The 24,331-nt window shown below is 40.6% G+C and overlaps 1 protein-coding gene across 24 annotated transcripts in view; it reads right to left on the minus strand.

Moving 5' to 3' along the window:
* The window catches only part of KCNMA1 (potassium calcium-activated channel subfamily M alpha 1), an 871,895-nt gene that overhangs the window by 156,873 nt on the left and 690,691 nt on the right, over positions 1-24,331 (minus strand). For all 24 annotated transcript variants that reach the window (XM_034777732.1, XM_034777731.1, XM_034777723.1 and 21 more), the window contains exons 15-16: positions 23,224-23,333; positions 10,804-10,872 (exon numbers count right to left, since the gene is read on the minus strand). In XM_034777732.1, coding sequence (XP_034633623.1) covers positions 10,804-10,872; positions 23,224-23,333 — 179 coding nt within the window. The remainder of the gene's footprint in view (positions 1-10,803; positions 10,873-23,223; positions 23,334-24,331) is intronic.

The following is a 24,331-nucleotide window of genomic DNA, read 5'->3' on the forward strand; positions in this document are numbered from 1 at the left end:
AATAAGTAACAATGGTAAAAAAGGATCATGAAATATGTACACAGCAAATGATTGCTTAGGGAAATGGATATTTACACTATGGCTGAAATTGTGGCTCTACTGAAGTCAATGGGAGCTTTGCTATTGATTACAGTGGTGCTGGGATTTCACTATGTATCTCTGTAAAAATGCATACACTAGTATGTCTCATCCTATGGTTCTTGCACCGGAAAACTATCATGACTTTAGAGGGAGCTTTTCTGTGCAACTATAGGAACAGGTATATAATTTGCTTATAAAAACAGATAAATAACATGTATTATTAAAAATAATAATGGAAATCAGGGACAACAAACGTTATCATCTGGTTTGTTGTGCAGGCCCAGTACACAAAGATAGCTTACTCACTTTGTGCAGTGACTGGAGTTCTTCGAGATGTGTGTCTCTGTGGGTGCTCCACTTCTGATGTGCATGCGCTCGTGCGCCTTTAAGCGGAGATTTTTTGGTAGCAGTGCCCGTTTGGCCTGCATATGAGCCCTGCAAAATCTTGAACCTTGTAACGAGGCTATATAAGGCCACATGAGTGAACTGCCCTCATTTCCTTCTCTACCACAAAGTCCCACAGAGGTAGCTTCGAAGCAGAGGGGAAGGAGGATGGGTAGTGGAGCACCTGCAGGGACACAAATCTCAAAAAACTCATCTTACTACACGAGCTGTGTAAATTCTTCTTCTCCTTCAAGTAGCATGCCTGTGAGTGCTCCACTTCAGGTGACTCCCTAGCAGTAATCCCTCAAGGAGGTGGGAGTTTTGGAACAGAGTCCATCGGTGAAGAAGGAATTGTGTGACCTACTGCAGCATCTGATCTTGCATTGTGAACCAAGACATAGTGGGCAGAAAACATGTGCACCAATGACCACGTTGCAGCCTTGCAGATTTCAGCAACTGGAATGTTTTTGTGTGGGCTACCAACATAGACTATGATCTAGTAGAGCACACAGTTACTTGTAGTGGAGGCGGAACCTCAGCAAAACAATAAGAGGCAATAATGCATCCAGAAATCCGTATAGAAAGTCAATAAGTGGAAACAGAGGCTTCCCCTTGACCTATCTGCAATAGAAACAAAGAATCTACGGGTCTTCTTGAATGGCCTGGTTCTGTCGAAGCAAAAGGCTAATGCCCTCTTAACATCTAATGTATAGAAGATAGACTCCTGGGTAGGCCAATGCGGCTTAGGGAAAAAACAAAACAAAAGGTGACTAGTTTGGGGTTAATGTGAAACTCAGCAGAAATCTTAGGTAAAACTTTGGATGGGGTCCTAATGATACCTTCCCCTTGGAGAACACAGTAAATGGAGGGCCTGCAATTAAAGCCCCCATCTCTGCAAACCTTTGAGCAGAAGTAATGGCCACCAAAAAGGCCATCTTCATAGACAGATGTAACAGTGAGCATATAGCCAGTGGCTCAAAGGGTTGTTTCATGAGATCCCAAAGCAGTGTCAGGGCTCTAACCTGAGGGAAAAGACTCATAAAGCCTTTCAGGAATCTTGCTCTGTTTTGCTGAGCAAATATTAAGAAACCTACTACTGGCACATGGAAAGCTGTTATTGCCGCTAAATGAACTTGAATGGAACCCGTAGAAAGACCTGAAGCTTTCAATTCCAACAGGTAAATCAAGATTGTGGAACAAGATGACTAGATAGGAGAAAGATGGCACCAGATGCACCAAAGATTATATCTTCTCCATTTCTGAAGGCAAGTGTGTCTGGTAAATCTCTTTCTGCTATTTAAAAGTACATTTTGTACTTCCGATGAACAGATGGCCTCTGGTCTGGAGAACCACTCAGGAACCATGTTTGTAGTTGAAGAATGTTCAGATTGGGATGAAGTGTCTGACCTGCATCCTGAGACAATAGTCGAGGTTTGATTGAGAGCCACCATGCAGGGCAAGAGGTTAGTTTAATGAGGTAAGAAACCAAACTTGTCTTGGCCAAGTTGGAGCAATCAAAATGATCTTGGCTTGGTCTTGCTTGATCTTGATGAGGACATTTAAAGGCGATGGAGTTGGAAGATATGTATAAAAAAGACCTTTTGTGCATATAATAAGGAAAATGTCTCTTAGAGATTGGGGATCAAGTCCCCCTCTGAAACAGAATTTCCTGTACTGCGTGTTGACTGCCTTGGCTAAAAGGTCAACCTGTGGACATTCTCAAGCTAGGAATTCTTTTTGAAGACTCAAGAATCCAACTCCCATTTGTAATTTAGGGAGAAATATCTGCTGAGGTTCTCTGCCATGTTTTTTTGTGTACCCAGGAGGTAAGAAGCTGAGATGATTATCTGATTGGCTATGCATCAGTTCCAGTTTTATCACTTCAGTTCAGTGTGGGGGGGAGCGCACACCCCACTGATGACTGATATAATACATGCAAGCTACGTTGTCTGTCATGATCTTCATGGACTTGTTTTTGAGTAGGGAAAGAAAGTGAAGGCAAGCAGTTCTGATAACTCTTAACTCCAACATATGGATGTGCAAGCATTGTTCCTGTCATGACCATTTGCATTGGTCTATGTGAAGACCCAAATGTGCTCCCCATCCCAAGAGGGAAGCATCTGATGTTAATATAATAATAGGGGGATTCTGGGTGAACAGGATTCCTGCACAAACCTTGGAAGGATTCTGCCACCAGGTGCGTGACTGAAGGAGCCAGTTGGGTACAGATACTTGTTTGTTCAGACTGTGTTTTTTGGGTACATAAACTGTTCTATGCCTCCCCTGGAGACATCAAGGATGCAACCTGTGTCACAAAAATGCAAGCTGCAACATGTCTCAGCAGTTGCAGATATGTCCTTGCTGGAACTTGAGGGTTCAGCTGCACTCTTTAGATAAGGTCCTTTAGAGCAAGGAACCTGTCGAGAGGGAGAGAAATTCTGCTCATTATCAAATCTAAAAATTCTCCTATAAAGAGAATTTGCTGTGTAAGGTCAAAAACGATTTCTCAAGATTTATCTGCAGGCCTAGACTTTAGAATAGTAAAGTTGTTGTTTCAACTGCCAACCATGCCTCCTGATATCACTTTCCCTTGAGGAGCCAGTTGTCAAGTAGGGAAAGGCTTATTCCTAGATGATGGACTAGATTGCTACAACCACCGTGATCTTTGAGAACACCCGTGGGGTGGATGACAGACCAAAGGGTAGGGCCCAATACTGGTAACAACTGTGACTGTGAAATGAAGAAATCTTTTTTGAGAGGGATGAATTGCTATGTGGAAATAGGCATCTTTGAAGTCAAGGGTCAAAAACCAGTCCCCTAATTCCAGGGAGGGAATTATAGCTACTAGGGACACCATCCTGAATTTCAGATGTCTGACACGCTTGTTTAATTGTCTGAGATCTAGTATCAGCCTCCAATCCCTGTTTTTCTTACGTATCAGAAAATATTTTGAATGAACCCTTTTCTCCTGTGTTGAAGTGGAACTGGTTCAATGTCTCCTAGACTTAGGAGCAATGAGATCTCCTGTGTCAGTAATTGATCGTAAGAGGGGTCCATGACGAGGGATAGGGAAGGGGGGTGGGAAGTGGGATTAAGGTAAATTGGATACTATAACCCAATGTAATGGCCTCCAATACCCATTTGTCCAATGTTATAGCCTCCCATACTCAATGGAATAGAGAGAGGCGGTTCCCCAAATTGAGTAGGGGAGTTACGTAATGCACCTGAGAAATTCTGGTCACTGCATGGTTTAGACTCTTGACCAAACAATCATAATTGTCATATGGATGATGTTGATGGTTGGGATGAAATAGTCAGTGTAGTTGTAGGCTTCTTCTTTGAAAATATCAATCTCTTAGCTAGTGGTTATGGTGGCCTATGGAAGATGGAAAATTGAACAGGGTGAGATCTTTGTGCTGATTGAGATCTGCTAAATATTCTCTTATTTGCAGGTGTGTATATCCCCAAAGACCTAAAGTGCCGCCCTAAAATCCTTTAGGTATGAAACGAGTCATCTATGGAGTCTGCAAAAAGCTTGTGGCCATTGAAAGGTAAACCTTCCACTATAGATTGTGCTTCCCACAGGAATCTAGACAACTGAAGCCAGAAAGCTTGTCTCATCACCACTGCTGTGGAAATAGATCCAGCTGTAGGGTCCACTGTATCGAGTGAAGCATGCAGTGATATTTTTCCAAAGAGCTGACACTCCGTTATGCTCAAACTGTTCTCAGTGTTCCTGTGGCAAATGGTCATGTAGTTCAGATAGTCATGTTTTGACCTCAGCACCTGGTGGTTAGCTATCATGAACTAGGAGGTTGCTGATAAGTAGCTTTTACAACCAAAAAGGTCCAGCCATTTTTGGCCCTTATTATAAAAGGTGGCTTTTGGGGTATGTTGCCTGCCCCTTTCATTGACTGTCCACTACCAGAGAATTTGGTACTGGGCAAGAAAATAAAAACTCAGAATCCCTGTTTGGAACGTAGTATTTTTTTTTTAATCAGCCCAATTGCAGGGGTGGGGGGGCATTGCTGGAGTTTGCCAGATGGTCTTGGCTGGCTCAAAAAGGGCTTCATTAATTGGCAGTGATGCCCGTGCTGGGGTAGACCTGTGCTATATGTCCAGAAGTCTGTGCTGGGAACCCTGGACTTCTTCCAGGGGAATCTGCAGGGTGTCAGCGACCTGTTTTCATCAGGTTCTGGAATTGCCTAAAGTCTTTTGGCTAATGAAGGCAGTTGTGGCATTACTGCCTCGTCAGGTGATGACAAGAAATATTCGTGTGTGTGTGTTTGGGGGGGGATTCCTTCTCTGCCCTTGCCTCTTGCTCCTTTAAGGTCTCCTTTGGCTCAGAATGGGGAGGATGGATGGGTAGTATCCAGGAACAAGGGATTCTATGTTCCTGGGAATCATGGTCCCTTGAAATCGCTGGTGGTACATTGCCAAAGGATCCCAGTGTGACACTGGCAAACCAGGTGCCAGCTCTTGTCGAGGCTTTAGGCCCCAGCCAAGGCCTGAAATTCATTGCTGTGAACCATTCTTTTCTCCTGTGTGTCAGTATGGATATTGAATTTATAACAATATGTTTAGTGTTTAGATTTTATGAAACGCTTGTAAATTGCTGCATGCATTAATCTCATTTATAATATCTTTATCACATGCTTTAAATTTTTGCTTTATAACTGTAAAAAATGGTTGCCCTGAAACCATCAATCTGTCAGATGAGATTGTCTCCTGTTGATTAAGAAGGCCATCAAAACTAAATGGGCCATTGTGGGACATCACAATACAAAGACTTTGTTAATTGCCCCTTCACACCCATGTAGCGGTCCAAATGAAAAAAGGATCATCCCATCAGCTTGGATTCTGGAAGAAGGAAATAAAAATGGTGAACAAGAAAATTTTTCATATCTTTTGCTTTTTGGACTTTGACAGGGTTGGAGCTATGCAACAGAAACAGAGACCCCCAGAATGAACCTGGGTTAGCCCTAAAAGACATTCAGTGCTGACAGATTGCTACAATTCTGTTACCTTTTCGAACCACAGACTGTAACTCATTCGTGTATATATGTTTGTCTGCTTTAACCTGTATTTCTTTTTCCTAATTAATAAATCGTTAGTTAGTTTACTATAGGATTGGCTACAAGCATTGTCTTTGATGCCAGATCTGAGGTACAAATTGACTTGAGGTAAGTGACTGGTCTCTTGGGAGTGGAAGCCACCTGAATCTTTAGTGATCTTTGGTAGATAGCAACCAACTATTACAAAATCTAGCTTGCCTCAGTTGCAAGATAGTCCTCCTGGGCATTTCAGTCTGTTTGTGATTCCATGGTAGGACAATTATAGCGCTTCAGTTCACATTTGTTACTGGGCTGGGGAAATCTAATTATAGAACATACGGACAGTTTGGGGTATCTGCCCTGTTTTTTGACAGTCTCCCCATGGGTTGGCACTCACGGTCGTGAACCACTTCAGACAGTGTGCCACTCAGTAAGGCCAGTGAGGGGAATGAAAAGGCATGGTGGGGGGAGGTATCCAACGTTGATCATCCAAAAATTTGTAGGTAGGGGTCTGATATCCTGCTTTGTTGCATCTGCATCAGGGAATAATGTCTTCTGGAATAAAATGCGTCTGACGAAGTGGGTATTCACCCACAAAAGCTTATGCTCCAATACGTCTGTTAGTCTATAAGGTGCCACAGGACTCTTTGTTGCTTTTTACAGATCCAGACTAACACGGCTACCCCTCTGATACTGGAATAAAGTGGAGACCCTTGAACTGAAAGTTCAGAGTCTGAGTCAGAATGCTCCTCCACATATTGTATGAGAGGTGGCAACCCTGCTTCATGGATAGTAGAAATTAGGGAAGACGTAGGTCTCTCAGAAACATGAGCAGTCAGGGACTCAGCAGACCTCAGTACTGAGAGGTGTGCAGAAATCACAAGGAGTGGAGACTCAGGCTCATTCGGTACCATGAGGTCTTTCGGGTACCAGAATGTTTGTGATACCAGGAGCACAACAGAACTTGATACAGGCACTGATGATGTTCCAGATGCCATTGTCCAAGGCATTGATGTGAGTACCAAGGGGATAGTAGATTCCACTATTTCTTGGTAATAGTAGTCTTTGGTGCTGAGGCCTTTATCGCTGTAGTATGGGACTTAGTTGAAGTGCTTCATAGTACCTGAAGTGCTCAGAGCCTCACAAGCAGCCATCTCAGGGCCTCCAGTGACTGAATCTTCTTCAAGGAGGAACTTGCTGTTCTTCTCATCTTATCCCCTCCTTTGTGTTAGAGTGGGAAGCTCTTGGTACCGCCAGCGCAGTTGTTGGTACCTCGCTCATAGAGATTGTCAGAGACCAGGGTTTCTATGCCATCTTCACCTTGGAAGCTCTCAGTGACTGTAATCTCAATGTCGACACGGCACTAGTAGCTTGTACAGGTGGGTTTTCTGCATCTGATCAGAAGCCAGTCTTAAGGTTAGCTCTATTATTAAGAGCCTATACTTTATTTCCCTGTTTTTATGGGAACCTTCCCTTAAAAGAAGTGTAGATCTAGTGCTTGCTGGGAATATGAGCGTCTCTCAAACAACAAATGCACTGGGAGTACCTGTCACTAATGGGGATTACTTCTTGACAAGAGAGGCACCTTTTAAATCCCAGAGAGCCCAGCAGCCCAGACAGAAGAAAATTTGTTAGGGCCCCTCAGTAGGGGGAAAAATAAACAAACAAAAATATGAATATATAATTTTTTTGAAAGAAAAGAGAAGAAAAAGTGGGAACAAACATTCCAACATCTACAAGACACTAAATCTACCACTACTAAGAACTATTAATGCTAAGAATAATAATAAAAGAGGAAACAGGTGCACACTAAATTCTGTCTCTGGCTGAAGGAGATTGAAAAGAAACTGAGTGCGGTTTGCCTGCGAAGCCCTATATAGCCTCAGTATGGGGCACGAGGGTGTGTAGGGTGTATGCGTCGGCTGAACGAGCACTGCTACCAAAAATTTCTGATCAAATCTCAGGGGTATATGCACACCTGAAGTGGAGCACCCACAGGGACACTATTCAAAGAAGTAATCTTTCACTGGCCCTGAAAAAATTGTTACTGGAGCTTCAAAATGTTTCTGGACTCAGGAACATCATGCTATACTGGTCCTCAAAGCAAGGGCATCTAGTTAAATATTTTTTCCTCTGAACATTTTTGTTGCCATTGAATGTAAACTATGGAGAACTTCTCAAAAGTTTCACAATACAAGGAGGCAAGTTAATTTGTATACCTCCACTGTGGACCCCTTGCCCCAGAAGTGTGTGAAGCTGGGTTCAGTCCCATGGTATAGGCAGCTTCCCTATTCACATTGAAGAGGAACTACCAATTAAGGTCCAGTTAAATGCTGAAGACATTAGAATTGGAGGGAAAAAGGTCTGATATTTTCACCACAATCAACAGCAACAAAAAATATTGGTGAATAATGAATGCAATAAACTGACTCCCCATGCTTAAAATCAGGTTATTCTGATCACTGTCTTGCTTTCTCATCTTCTGCTTCAATTCAGGCATGACTCTAGGAGCCAATATTCTCAACAAACCTTAAAAAGTGAGAAATGAATGGTTTCTACCATTACATTTCTGGTTAGACTAACATGTTCAAATTCAGCAATGCACTTAAGCCCGTGCTTAACTTTGAAGTCCCATTAAACTCAATGGGACTTTACCAGGTTTTAAAGCATGGGTTTTATTTAATTTATTACATTAATTATTTACTGGTATTTTTAAGCATATGCTTAAGTGCTCTGGTTAACTGGGGCCAAAGCATATGGTAGAAATTCAGGACGGTATCAGAAGTATGTGATACTGAGGTCCAGTATCACATGGACAAGCAGAACTATAAATTAACATCATATGTCACAGGAAAGTGATTATTCCAAGCTTTCTAATGAAATGTAAATATTCCAGCTATGGTGGTTCACAAGATAATTAACCTTAAAACAGTCCCTGGTTCATCAGACCAACAGTACTATTTTGGCACTAGTTTAAAAGAGCAAAAGCTGGCCCTCCAACTAATGGATTTCTCTACTGTTGTATAACAAATACTGTGCTATCACAGTCTCAGAACTGTTAACTCATCTTCATTAGTATTTTATTTTTTCCTAGAAATTCTGTTGTCCTCACTTTCTACCATATTTCTTTACTATGAACTTTTAACTTTTGACATTAAGTAATGAATATATATATGTGGATGCTCTATCATGCGGTGTTACTTTATTTGACTTTTCTGTACCATCATGTGAATAAGGACCAATCCAACTCCCATTGAAGTTGGTGGAAGGCTCCAATTGACCTACATGGGAGATGGATCCTCTCCTAAATTATTGAAGAAAAACTACGATATCAACACTTATATCACAGAATGACAATGGAAGCAATGACAGCAAAGAGCTGAATATGAATTCTTATTGAGAAGCAGTATAAACCAAGAACTTCATGTAAATAGTTACCGATAATGTATCTATTGTATTGTCCTTTCTATTAATGGATGAAACTGATCAAACATGAAAACAATAAATTGCTCGCTCTACACCTGCTAATGCAGAATGAGGCTATTCATTGGAAGGTATCTATTTTAAGATAAGCCCATGGGAGTTGAAAACATTTCAAAATTCTGACTTAATTTGCAGTGGTATTGGACAAAAAGAAAATCCAGCGTCACATACACCATTTCACATATCATTTGTCAGAGGACTGTAAAAAAAAAAAAGAGGGATGTAAAATCAAACATTCAATGGGAGCTATATTTCAACTATCCACTTAACAAGTGGAAACATTCAGACTGTCTTGGATACCCCAGGACTTTTTTAATAGATTCTTTATAATCACAAAAATGGATACTTAGGGACGATTAAACATTCTTTAAACAAATAATTAAAAAAATATAAAAACATGTCCAAAGGTGTGATACATGGTTTAAGAACTGAACTGGTTGTTCGGGTGAAGGTTAAGGCTGTATCTACACTAAAGACTTTACAGTGGCACAGCTGTACTGATGCAGCTGCGCCACTGTAAGATCTTTTGTGTAGTTGCTCTATGCCAACAGGTGAGAGCTTGCTTGTTGACATAATTAAACCGCCCCCAACAATCGGTGGTAACTATGTTGGTGGAAGAAGCTCTCCTGCTGTCATAATGCTGTGCACACTACCACTTATGCTGGTGAAACTTACGTCGCACAAGGGTGTGTTTTTTCACACCCTTGCCCAACATATGCTTTGCCGACAGAAGTGGTAGTGTAGACATGGTCTAACACTGTATAAACTCAATATCACCTCCATCTTAGGTTTAGGTGACCAGTTACCAAAAAGATAAGATGACAGACTTCTGCGTATGTTAACAGTTTTACTACAGAATCTTGTAATAGATTTGTCTACAGTATGTTGATAACATATTTCAGAAATATTTAATACAGTTTGTAAGTCCACAATTACTTTGCATCATGCCCTTTTAGAGCACACTGGCAACAGACCAGGAGGTTTTGTTACCATCTCAGGTAACAATGAATGTGGTGTGAATGCACAGATGGAGGTGTTGATAAATTAGATAGAATTCTGACAGCAATGCACATTAAGCTGGGACTCTTTTTAGCTCTCATACACAAAACAACTCTTTTTCTGTCTGTAAATTTTTGTTATTAGCTATAAAAAAATTTTCCTTCAATTTTTGGATGGAGAGTGAAATTGGCATATTCAGATTTTCTAACTAAAACAAATCCTTCCCAGCTCAATCATATTATTTATACACCCTTACACACATATATATGTATCTATATCTATCTATTGTATCTATACTGTCCAAACCTTCCATGTTTATTCTAAAAATAACAGTTTATTCATTTAAAACTGTGATGCAGAGAAATGCATGCAGTACATAATACAGCACATATTATCATGAGATTGTTGCGATCTTTCATTCCTGACCGTCCAGTAAAATACACTACTTTTCTGATTAGAGCAGACTGGCTCCCTCATGAGGTCAGCCTGGGCAAAAAAAAAGGTGGAAGCTATTTGTTTCACTGATACCAAGTGACACTTATTGAAGTAAGTTGTACATAAAACTACCAGTCTTTCTTTCAACAAAGTATTTGACATAATGTTAATTCAGGTGCAGAGGGGGAGAGAGGCAGAGCCTGCCAGTATTATGTGAACTGGTGTAAGGTGATGCCACATTAATTATGCTTTGAAATGCTTTCACATGCACAAAAGAGCTATGTTCATTCAGAAAAAAAAAATGAGAAGACCAAATTGTCCATGGTGCATACTGAAAAGCTGTCAAATTTTTTAGTCATTAACGTACCTGCTTTCCCGTTTTTCTGACTTGTATTCTATGGCTATCATTAAGAGCTTTAGCTTCGCAAATACCAGTCTGCAGGAAGAAAAGAAGTCAAAATTCAGTGCTTTTTCATGATTGTTATCATATATCTAGTATTGGTCAAAACATTTCAAAATTCCACATTCTGTGATGAAAAACAGACACATTTTTCATGAGATTTTTTGCTAAAAACCTAAAAAATTTCTCAACTGGCTGTAGATATAGCACTTATCCAGGCCTTTCCATTGTGAAGGTTAACAACAGTCACCCTCATTCATATATCACTCTAGCAAGTTGACAGTACCAGCATCACTTTTATTAACTAGTAAAGGGTACAATACTCAAAACCAAACATGTGCTTGTTTTGTATTGTGGATATCTAGGGCCAAGTTTTCAAATCTGTGTTGGAATTTAGCTATAGGGATTCCTGTTGCCAGTACTGCACATTCATTAGACAATGTATTTTCCAGTATTAAAACCCTAAACACAGAAGGATATACTAAAAAGTCAATATTTGCCAATTATTACCTCAGTTATCAAAATTATCTCCTGTTCTAAATGTAGGGGGAAATATGTGGAAAGGCAAATACTGACTTTTTAACAAACACCATAATAATTGTGAAAATTTGTGAAAGCCATTATTTAGCAATACATTCCAGGAAGCACCAGCTTTACACTAGTGTGTCCCCACTGAGTCCAACACCCGATCAACTATCTTCCTAAATGCAGACAATATCAGAATTATAAAATAAAACATACGGAAAACCAACTACAATTCTTAGCTAGAAAGTATTTGCATTCCGTTTTCATCACTCAAATGTAAGTGAATACTAAGTGACATGCCACCTTATGCTATTAACCTGTGGAATGTGATTCACATATTTTTCTTGGAGTATTTCTTTTATGGGTTTATACAGTTTGGAGAACTTTACCCTTTACTATTATGTACTTATGACCGTGTACAATGAACGTACTTAGTACACTATTCTTGTACAGTAAACGTGGAAAACATGGACAGTATGCTAAGTATACTAAGTGGACAAGGCACTAAGTACATAATTGTAAAAGAATGGAGTTCTTTAGACTCCCACAAATCAAACCTTCAAGCAGAAAGATGCAACATGAGGGGAGGCTACTAGACACTACATTACAGAGCCAGATTTACCTGTCCATACTGCTTAAGCTGCATAAAGTGAACCACAAGCAGAGAGAAAATTGCAGTAGAGAATTCTCCTTATATAGGGAGAATTTCTGACCAGCACAAAGCTGGAAGAGGTGGCTTTGCAGCTTCCTATGCTGGAACATCCCATTTCTCCCACTGTAAGTGAAGGGAATGTGTGTGTTGAGGTTGGAGAGGATGCCGGAGAAGCCGTTCAAGAGCAGAGCTGTGCCCAATTCTCCACTGGTGTAAATTAAAACTGTGATCGGACCCCACCCCAGCCCACAAGCTTTAACTTATGCAGGGGCTAGGTGGTTGAGACTCAGAGAGCTACAATTAGCTCCCTGTAAGCTGGAAAGTGGCATAGTGTATTAGCATCAGTATACAATTCGCATTCACAGAACTTAATATTCAAATCAACTTGCATGGCTAAAAGTGTTTTTAAGCTGTAACAATAAATATTTTGTTACATGTACTTGCTTGTGCAATTCAACAACTGCCCAGGCAAATCTTACTGTCTGACCACTTCTGGAAACTTAGCCTGATATACTAACATAAAGTATGTTGCTGGCTGCAAAATAATGTCAGAAACAGAAAAATGCCATTTGTCACACAAAGGTCTTATACTAGCAATCACCTCAATAAAAGTGCTGTAACAAGTTAGATCACGTTCCCTCCCAATAACGATTACGTAGAGGTCCACAAAATTTGACAATGACATTTACAGGAAGCCTTAATCTTTTTTTTTTTTTTTTTTTTTTTTATTGCGAGCATCATCTGTTAACTACAGGAGTTTGAACACAGATGTTCATGAACAAAGGCTCTTAAGAAGCTGAGTCCAACTGTTTCTACCTACCCAGAGGGAAATAAATTGTTCTTGCCATTAAATCAGCCCTCTTGACTGGTAAGGCTAGTAATTGGCATAAATTAGACATGGAAACCTGCTGTACTCTTTGTACATTAAAGTATTGGGATATGTATGGGTATGTGTATATGTACAAATATCTCCTATTTCTAAGGCACTTTTTACCACAGTATCTGAGCAGTGGAACACAAAGATGTAATCTTTGTGAGCTATTCATATACACAGAACACTAACATATATACAAAACGTATTTTATATAACAAGCTATTGGATAGGAAAGGGTTTTTCTTTTGGTATACAGTATCTTTTTTCTTAAAGCCAGCTCTGGCCATTTACATTTTCTCCAAGCTACTTTTGACCAAGAACCAGATGCTATCCTCAGAAAAAATGAGAGCATCTCCCATTTACTTTTATCCAGAAATCCTGTCACAGTTATCAAAAATATGTGCATTGAGATTTATTTTTTATATTTTATTTTCTAATATTAATAAGACATGAATAAATTTCCAATTGATAAATAGATTTATAGTAGTCTCCTAAATTAAATAAAGCATTTAGAAATACTGGAATTATTTTGTATATATATTATTTTTTGTTATTTGAAATTGATTGTACTCTGTGTGGATAATTCCGGATGTTAAAGTAGGTCTAGTGACTGCTGCTTTCCCTTTTATCACTTAACATAGGCATTTCCAAGTACTTTGTGTCCTTTAAGAGTCTGATAAACAGAAATTTCAAATGTTTCTTTCCTGCTGGATAAAGACATTGTCTGAAAATATTGTGAGTTCAGCAAGGCTTGAGTAGTGGAGTGGAAATTACCACATTGCATACAATCCATGAAAAAATACTATGGACAGCTTATTAAATGCAGGGTCAGCAACCCACTACTTTATACTGACAGGGAGTATGGGAGTTTTCTTCTGTCCTCTAAATCAATGAACTGAGATCCAACATTCTGATTAGGGGCTCAAACCTGTACACTGTAGCACATTCTAGCTAGATCTAGCAAAGCACTTAAGCAGGTACTTCAAGCAAGTAAATAGATCCACTGACTTCATGGAACTAATCACATGCTTAAAGGTAAGCACCTGCTTAGGTGATTTATTGGATCACACCAGAGTTTTCAGCACCTTGAAGACAGCTCTATGTGAGCACATCCCATATATTTCCAGCAAATGCAGAGGATGGTGGATTTCTAGATGTCTATGCTTCAATATGTGAGAGATACTGTGCAGTATGTCATTAACTATATCGTTTTTATTAATAAGGAGCAGAATCTCCCTGGGATGGGGCACTCAGTTTCTCATCTATGGCAATTTTTGCAGATGGAGTGAGGCAGGGGCATGGCCAATGAATGACTATGTGGAGCCACTTGTCAAAATCCACAATGCAAGGACAGTACAGGAGACACAAACACTACTGCATCATTGAGGTTAGAGTAATGGCCATGGAGCAGCTCCACTGTTGTTTTGAAGCTTACCTTTTTTTTTGCAGGGGGCATATAAGGGGGAGAAGAGGGTTATTCCATTGCCTCAATAATTTTTAATGATCAATAATACTTCACAATTATACAACCTTGTTCATCACATTATCACAAATTTGTTCAAAACATGTATTACTGAAGTCTAAATGGGAAAAGTGGTTAAACTGAGAATTATAAGAGGCAAAACAGAAACGTCCATATATCCTGACAAGAGGTGAGGGGAAAACAAAAAACCCCAAACAAGGGACATACCAGGAGGTGGATCAAGAAATACGTAAGCCTATCTGTATTGACCTGTAATCATACAAAAAACCTGATTCCCATGCATTTTACACTGGTGTAAATCAGTAGCAGTGCCACTGAAGTCACTGGAGTTACACCAAGGTAAATGAGAGGTGAATCAGTCTACTGGGGAGTTCAATATAATCTATTATACAGACCTTAGTTAATGGGGCATTAGTAGTTCCATGTCAAATTAGAATTTTAACTACAGTCTCAGCTGTGAGAGACACAGAGATGCCATATTTTCAAGGCACGTCTTCTGTCCTAATCCCCTCTGACCAATAAAATGAAACACAATTAGCTTTTATATTTTGCAAGTGATGAATGGCTGACTGAAAAAAAAATACCCATTGACAGAGTCAGTGCATGGAAAATGTTGTTCATGTTCACAGCCAAAGAATGGAAGTATGCAACCTTTCATTTCCACAGCCTGAATACAATAGATGATTTGGAGATAAATTATTTGAAATTGGTCAAAATATTTTTCTACAAACAAAGTTGAATGGCTTCACACAGCAACATTTTAAATGTAATTTAGCACTTCAGTTAATACTTTCCCTGATGTCTTGGGAGATAATACACAAATTCTCATTCCTTTCATGGCGTTATTGCTAAATCTCATGATAATGCCAAGTAGCTTCATCCCTGCAGGCTCACTGTAGGGACCACCTAGTAGAGGGCACTGTCCCCCACTCTTAAAAAGGTCTTCTGGCTCAGGGATATATGCAACATAACCCAGCTATAATCATGCAAGGGGAGCAGAAAACAGCTATCAGCACGACCGAGTGCAGTGACTGAGAAGGCATGTTTACAAAGGAAGCACTGATGGGTTCCCGAGGGACTGATTTGCAACCAGGGATCAGTTTGCACTCTGGGGATCACAGAGTACCTATCAGGTCCTGTTCTTCACATAACTAGCATCTGGCAGGGGAAACAGTCATTTTCCTGTTAGTTTCAATGATAGGAGCAGGAGGCCCACATTCTCTGGGCCTGATCCAGAACCCAATAAAATCAATGGAAGTGTTTTTGTTGGCTTCAGGGAGGTTTGGATCATACTCCATCCCCATATAAAACTATTTTATATGTGGTGGTAAGCAATGGTGGTAAGTGGTGGTAAGCGATCCACAAAATGTGGCCCCAAGGAGCCAAAGAACTAGCCTCTTTAAATCATGGAGAGTGGAAAGGGTTGCTTTTTAAAGATATTAAAGGTAAATGGGGGATTGATCCATGGTGATGAAAAAAGTGGGTGGCCTTGGAAGGGACCTTGCACACCCAGATGTAAATCTGAGTCCACTTTCATTAACGCTACACAAATAAGTGTAGAGAATCACATTTTCAAGACAACCCAAATCTGCGGCCATATTCAAGGGGTTCCACAAGTCATCATAAATATATATTTTAACAGTTTCAGTTAAATCAGTGGTGGTTGGCAAGGGCACGAGTAGGTGAGTAGAGACATTTGCAGCCAGCAGTCATGAATCTGAGAAAAGGCTGTCATTTGGTGGGTGGTAAGAATGATGCCTGCACAGTAAGCATATTTGGTGTCTTATCTGTCAGTGCTATTAGTCAGAAAAGGGAATCTAAAAAAATGACATTGTAGGGTTTCATATTCATTTTCTCTCCATAATTTCCAGATCAAATATTATCTCAGTTTACAAGTCAAAAGATTATTTTTTCTATCCACCAGCTCTGCAATGAAAATCAAACTGTATTCATTTGGCCTTTTTGCACCATCAGCAACAATGATGTTTCTGAAGTCCAAATTTAGCTGACAGATTTGCTGGTGCATGAGACAGAAAAAAATCCAACACACCTTTCCAGCTACTTATGTAATTTTGTGTGGTTTCACACCCACAAAAATCAGTTAAAATTTGGTAGCTTTGAATGAGTTTCTCTTTTTATGTGGGGCAGGGGGGAGGGTTGAGTTCTTTCAAGCTCATAAGGAAATTAAAAGGGGAGGCAGGGTACAAATCCATGAAAATTGAAATTGCAGAAAAATATTTGCATGCACCTTTGTGATGTGAAATCCCTGAATTTCACATAGCTTTAACCACTGTCAGGCAATGATAGTGTAGTATATTATTATCTATAAAAGTTATTATTCATTTTTATTAATAATGTTTATATATTGCAGTAATGCCTGTAGGCCACAACCAGGCTGAGCTCCATTGTGCTAGGCATTATACAAACATATTGTTATGACTGGGTGAAACCTTGTTATGGGTTGAGTTAAAACCCCATTGAGATTGGTAGGTGTGAACTCACCCTACAATTAACATGACTGTAAATATAAACCCACACCTAAAACAAAAGGTGTGCGTGAATCCACCCAGGAGCTTTTGCTACGTGTTCCTTTGAGTTGGTATGGATGGGCAGGGAGAAGGAGATCACAAAGAAATTGACGACAGGTCTACACTACAAACTTGCATTGGCTGTGCTGATGCAGCTGCGCCACTGAAATGTTTCTGGTGAAAATGCCTTAAGCCGATGGGAAAGAACTCTGCTGCTAGCTTAATAACTCCACCTCTGCCAGAGGCGGTAGTTATGTTGGCAGGAGAAGCTCTCCCACCAACATAGCGCTGTCTACTCTGGGGGGATTAAGCTTGGTATAACTACATCACTTAGGAGCAATGCAGTAATACCAAAGTAAGTGTATAGTGTAGAACTGGCCTGAGGATGGACACAAACAGACTGAGGGAGAGAGACAGCCTTAAGGAGCAGCTCAAAGCACAGTGGCTGACCCTGGAGAAAGGTTTTGGGTTGGGGTGTGTGCTGAGGCGCCTGCCTCACACTGGGATGGGCTGGCCCATATAAGAAGGGCTACAGAGCAGAACAGCTTCAGTCACTCCCTGGACCTTGAGGAGGGAGACAGATTGGCTGCCTTGCAGGCTGAAGACAGCAAGCACCCCGGACAGAGCAGTGCGGCAGGCAGAGATCCGGGGAGCCAAAGGCAACTCCTGGCAGGTTGCAGGGATCTGCAGGCAAGGGCAAAGAGGATGCTAGGGCCATGTGGAAGTGACCAGGGAAATCTATTGAGGAGTCAGAGGAAGCGCCACAAGCACGGCCCTTTACAGGGTCTGTGTGCCGGGACCCGGAGTAGTGGGCAGACCCGGATCCCCACCCCCGCCTCCACTCACCACTGAGGAAGTGGCTGGACTAAGGGACTGCAATACTGTCCCCTGAAAGGGGGGGGAGCACAGAGTGCAGCACAGCCATAGGGCTGTGTCATGAAGAGGATGCCGTGGTCCTGGGAGTGACATGGGTCTCTGGAGCATAAGTGACTGCGGCATGACACCACAGAAGAGGGTGCACCAGCTAGCAGAGCTGATGCCTGATGTCACAGGGTGCAAGCTGAAAACTATTCTCTCGGTGCTGTAAGAAAAAGCAGTTTCTGGCTTTTTGATTCCTTCTGGGTTCAGAGACACAGGACTTTGTAGATTCCTTGTAAATAAACAAAATCATATAAAAAAATAATTGGCTATCACCAATTTCTACTTCCTACTGGAACACCCCTGGGAACCAAAATTTTGACTAGGCACTGTGGTTAAAAAGGAGCAACAAATAATAAATGACAGTCCCTGTCCCAAAGAATTTACAATCTTAGCTAACCATTTCCCTGCAAATGTGGTTGGTAAGTTTGAGGCTAAAAATGAAGGGAAATGTGGGGGAATCTAGTCCCTCTCTCATTCATATTTAGGTAAAGTAATAGGTTTCACAAACAGATGAAATATTTTCAAAAAGGGGGAGTTCCATATATTGAATATCTGTCTTCCAAGACCTCTACATATTCTCAAATTGATTTATGAGGCTGTTGTTGCACAACTCTTTCTAGCTCCAATTAAAGCAAGTAGGAGTGGAGTAGGTGTGACGTTGTGCAGTCTATATGGTTTTATAAAAACTTGATAATAAGTCAATATAATGTAACTGAGATAGTTTTAGAGAAAATACGGTAATAAGTGAATGTAAGTAACTGGGATATGCCTCATGCAAAAGGTCTCTTGTAAGGTATCATTACAAAGCTTATAATCTACTGAGTATGATCATCTGATTTGTATAAATGTACCACTCTTGTATCTAAAACTAGAAATATAAAATGTAACTCTGAGGGCCTATTGTAATTGTGTAAAGTGTGGACCATTAATGATGGTTTGGAATCTTGATGACTCCCATTGTCTGCAGATGGCTGTATTTACCTGTGAGTCTTCCTGTATATGTGTGTGCTGGCAAGTGAGTAATGAAGTCTTGCAGTGACATGTGATCATGTCACCTGAACTGGAATCCATCTTTAACCTGGTGTTTTTCCAGTGGGGGGGGTGGAAACCCAGAGGGACAAAGAGTTCCCGCCTTATGCAAAAGATATATAAAGGGGGGAAGAGAACAGAGAGGGAGAGAAGCCATCATGAAGAATCCCCTAGCTACCACCTGAGCTGCAACAAGAGCTGTACCAGGGGAAAGAATTGTGCCCAGGCCTGGAAGGTGTCCAGTCTGAGAAAAACTTACTGAAACATCTCTGAGGGTGAGATTATCTGTATTTAGTTTGATTAGACATAGATTTGCGCATTTTATTTTATTTTGCTTGGTGACTTACTTTGTTCTGTCTGTTACTACTTTGAACCACTTAAATCCTACTGTCTGTATTTAATAAAATCACTTTCTATTTAGTAATTCACTCAGAGTATGTATTAATACCTGGGGGAGCAAACAACTGTGCATATCTCTCTATCAGTGTTATAGAGGGCGAACAATTTATGAGTTTGCCCTGCATAAGCTTTATACAGGGTAAAACAGATTTATCTGGGTTTAGACCCCATTGGGAGTTGGGCATCTGAGTGCTAAAGACAAGCACACTACTGCGAGCTGTTTTCAGGTAAACTTGCAGCTCTGGGACAAGTGATTCAGACCCTGGGTCTCTGTGTGGAGCCAAACAGGAGTGTCTGGCTCAGCAAGACAGGGTGCTGGAGTCCTGAGCTGGCAGGGAAAACAGAAGCAGGGGTAGTCTTTGCACATCGGGTGGCAGCTCCCAAGGGGGTTTCTGTGATCCAACCCGTCACAGTAGGTATATTGACTCAGGGTACAGCTGCTGGGAGAAGGCACAGCTCTATGACTCCACCTATTGGGAAGAGTTACGCACTTAGGGTATGTCTACACTGAAAGCTGAGAGCATGCCTCTCAGCCCGGGTAGACAGACTCACGCTACCTTGGCTTGAGTCAGCATATTAAAAATAGCCGTGTGGATGTTGTGGCACTGATGGGGGCTCAGGATAATCCTCCAAGCTCAGATCAAAGGATTTGGGTGGGTCTGAGCTTGAACTGAGCTAGCAAGAGTCTGTCTATTCCAGATGGGAGGCACACATGTGAAGACATACCCATAGTGACTGTGCTGGTGATACAGGAACAGGCACTATCAAACCGAGGTTGATATTTTCACCACAATCAACAGCAACAAAAATTCAACCGAGGTTGAATAAGCAACAGGTCAGGGACATGGGAGCTGTTTGTATGGTATGTACAGGGGCTGCCATTAACAGCACAGCATTTGGTCAGTGTTTCTTACCCCACAGTATCTGAGACACTGCAGTTAAGATAATTAAGACCCTAAATGTAGGGACATACCACCGTATGTCAGATACGCTGGTGCAGAAAGTACTGGAAAACGCTGACTTTTTAATGGCAATTTCTATGGGCTCCCATCTTGTGAGAGAAGTGAGAACTCACAGGACCCTCATGGCAAACAAGAAGAGAAGATGCATTAAGAAATCTACTGAAGAGCAAAATGTTGGAGAATCCTACAGCTATGAATCTCTGTTTGTTCAAGTCTTGGGATGTCCCTAGATTGAATAAAACTTGTGCAGTAGCATCTGGCCACCATCTTTTAGCAGATAAAGCCTCCATAATGAGTTATGAATACCCTCCCCTTCTGACTTGGAGGGTCCATTTACAATAGTGGAAAAAGCTGGTGATGCTTCTAAAATGTTTAATGTCCTATCTCCATAGAAACTACTACTAATTCTGCACCCTTTTGCATCCAGTTGTCTGGACCGAGTGGCAGCCCATTTGTCACAGGGCACCTCTGTCGCTACCTGATGAACCTTGCTGCCTAGCCACGTTCGATGGTTTTGCAGTCACAAACGCACACTCGGCTGTTTGTCTTTCACCACGGTGTGCATTTATTTCTCTCGGACATAACAATACCATGCAACAGGCTTAGCGCAAAGACAGGCTTCCCTACAGCTCTCACTCCCCAGCCCAGGCTCACTCTCTGAGCTCCTCTGGAGCTGCCCCTTGCTTCCTGTTTCTTCTCCTTAGAGTCTCCCCCATTACCTTGTTAGCCCTGTGATTGTTACTCAGGTGCTCACAATCCCCACCAGAAAGTGTGGAATTGCCCTCAGCTGGGCCGGCAGCCTTCTTCTTCTCCAGGCTGTAGCAATGCCAGTGATCAGGGTGCTGCTGATAGCACCCTGTCACACCATCCACCAAGCAGTTATGTTTCTGATTTGCTGAAAATCTACCAGACTAGTAATGAAAACCAAGAGCCCACAAGGGCAGCACATTGCATCCAGTTTCCATGTTTTAAAATGTTTAAATGTTTAATGCTGTTTAAGATCCCTGCATGATGGGAAACATTGCTCTAAATGTCTCTATATTTTGCAGATAGTTGATTGTACTCAGAGTGTCCACCAATTCTTTTTCCTTTTCACAAACCAGTTTTAAGCACATTTTGGTGTCCTATGTGTCATCTGAAATTGAATAGACACTTTTTACTGTAATGAAAATACTTATGTGCCAAGCGCAGTGATATACAACAGTACACTCTAATTACCACTATGCTTTAATTAACCTGAATTGAATAGTGTTATCATTATACTGCTGGTATATTTGAGTTATATCTTTTTCTTTAATTTAAACTAGGAAACACAGATAATTAAGCCTCTAGATAATCAAATGCCTGAGTAGAGCTCAAATGTTTTGGGATGTTCCTAAATCTCATTAAATAGCCTTTCTTTATTGATTATTCTACCTCCGCTCTATCGGTGTGTTGAATGAATGATAGCTCTATGCTGAATACATTCTCTGTTACCTTTTTCTAGGAACCATATAGAAACTTGACTGGGTTTGACAAAGGTTTTGCTTGGAGATTTTGTTCCTGTAACTTGGTTCATGGGGACAGTGCATATTAGGCTTCGCTCAATACCATGTAGAATGGTAGCTTTTGTGATTTTCTATTTAGTGCATTTGACGTAGGGGAAGACATTTTCTGATACAATTTTCAGGGTAAACAAACACTAGCTATTAATAAGCCAGTCACAAGCCCTGGAAACTAAGGGCTGGATTGTGAACCCCTTCCTCACACAAATCCCCATTGACTTGTGGTCTGGATTAGTTTAAAGCTACATACGCTCAGAAATTATTTATGACCAAAACTCCATCACTTGTTTATCATGCTGCTTCTCTCACTCATGGGTTATATTGTAAACTATGGTGATATTACTCTACATGAAAAGAAGCAAGGATGTAAAAAGAATGTCATTCTACCTTAGAGGAGAAGAGCAAGTGACTCCCTGGAAACCTGGCCCCTCCCACTCTCTCCTGGTCTCAACTGAAAGAATGGAGTCATCATGAGATTTAGGTCTGAGAGTCATCATAGTCTACTGGATAAGGCCAGACTGGACTGGGACTCAGATACCCTGAGGATCTGTTGATGCGGATCTCTTATGTAACCTTGGGCCAAGTCACTTCACCTCTCTGTGACTCTATCTCCCCTCCCACCCTGTCTGTCTTGTCTAGTTAGACTGTAAACTCTTGTCTAGTTAGACTGTAAACAGTGCCTAACACAGTGGGACCTCTTGATGTGACTCAAATAGAAAATATCATCGTCATCATCATCATCAATAATAGAAACCTGATGGGCCTAAATTATTCTGCAAGTGTTTGGAGTGGATATGTCTATCATTGTGGCCTTGTGCACTTTCACTTCTTTCTGACAGAGCACTTCCTGGATAGATAAAAGGTTACTCAGTCCTCAGTAGGAGTAAGGCATAAGACTGTCCTACGGACTATGCATGGCTATTCAGTCAGTGCCCCACATGTTCCCCTTTCATTGTCAGATAGATCTGTTTTTGCTGGCAGAAGTTATGTTTGTTCAAAGCATTTTTCAGGCAGTTCTATGATGTGTTAAATGACTCTCTTCCTACAGTATATACAACTCCTTTACAGCTGTTCACATTAATGAATAATTTTTTTGAGATTGGGCAAGAATCAAGAGGGTGACGCTGACAAGCACCATCCAAAGAATGGGAACTATTAGAAGAAACAATTGGACACCAGTTATGAATAAATAATTCCCTTTAAACGGATTGCTGATTCATTTTTTCAAACACACTTGGCATTTAGTCTTTCGTTAATGTTTACTTAGTTCTAAGTCTCTTCTGGAAACAGACATTAAAATGTTTGGAGTACTTCCATACAGTGATTGCTTTAATGTTTATTTTACTGGATCCCATCTGAGGAGGCAATGATATTGGGATTGTAACAGAGTGGAAATGCCTCCTATGGAAACCTTTGATTTCACTTGAGAGCAGGCAAGGAATTTATGACAATTAATATATATCTACTTACTCACAAACTGCAGGGAAAGACAGACCCACAAAGGCACTAGATAGATATTCTGTATACATTTCATTTGAGACTCCTTCTAGATAGTATTTCTGCCACGTATCCTCCTCAATCTAAGAAAAAGAAACACAGATGCAGTATCGTGAATAAAAAATGCTTTCTGCAAAAATATAACCAGTGGATTTCACATGAATCAATTTTTAGTTAGTTGAATTTGGTAGCCCAGGTTTCTTTTCTTTTCTTTTTTTTTTTTTTTGACAATTAATACTTGGTTAGCAGGGTTCCATTGAACACCAATAAACAATGCAAAGTAAAAATTAAGTACTGGTCTACTTAAATTTCTTTGGGATTTTGTGCAAATACATTACAATAGTGGCTGAATTAAAGTTGTGGAAAGAGTTAGGCAAAAAAGTTCCTGATTTTGGTTTGTGGAAATTCTGCGAATATGTAGAAATGTTTTATAATTTGACCATGTTTGTGTAAAGTTTTGCTTGTTTTCAGAACATTTTAGTACTTGGCCAGTATTTATCAATCATTACCATAATTTCGAATGCTTTTCTTTTCCCAAACCTCCCCATCTCGCTGCTGCATCATGAACTGTCTGAACAACTAGATCAATAAAAATTTTAAAAAAGTGTGTCCATTGTTTTGGTACTGCAGTGTGAGAGAAACTTTGATACTGCACAAAAGACCTTTGACTCTTGAGAGACAAGGTGGGTGAGGTAATGTCTTTTATTGGACCAACTTCTGTTGGTGAGAGAGACAAGCTTTTGAGCTACAGAGAGCTCTTCTTTAGGTCTGGAAAAAGTAATCAGCTAAATACTAGGTGGAACAAATTTAGCATAAACAATCTATTCCACCTTATATTTAGCTGTGACATTCTGGTTCCCTGTCCCAGACCTGAAGAAGAACTCTGTGTAGCTTGAAAACTTGTCTCTTTCACCAACAAAAGTTGTTCCAATAAAATATATTACCTCACCCTCCTTGTCTCTCTAATATTCTGGGATCAACATGGCTACAACAACATTGCAAACAACACTTTTACACTTGGACAGTTCAATAATAAAGATAGGTGCTATGACCTGTGTCCAACAGCAGATTCTCCTAAGGA

Source organism: Trachemys scripta, chromosome 7 (assembly GCF_013100865.1).
Source record: "Trachemys scripta elegans isolate TJP31775 chromosome 7, CAS_Tse_1.0, whole genome shotgun sequence".
NCBI classification, from domain to species: domain Eukaryota; kingdom Metazoa; phylum Chordata; order Testudines; family Emydidae; genus Trachemys; species Trachemys scripta.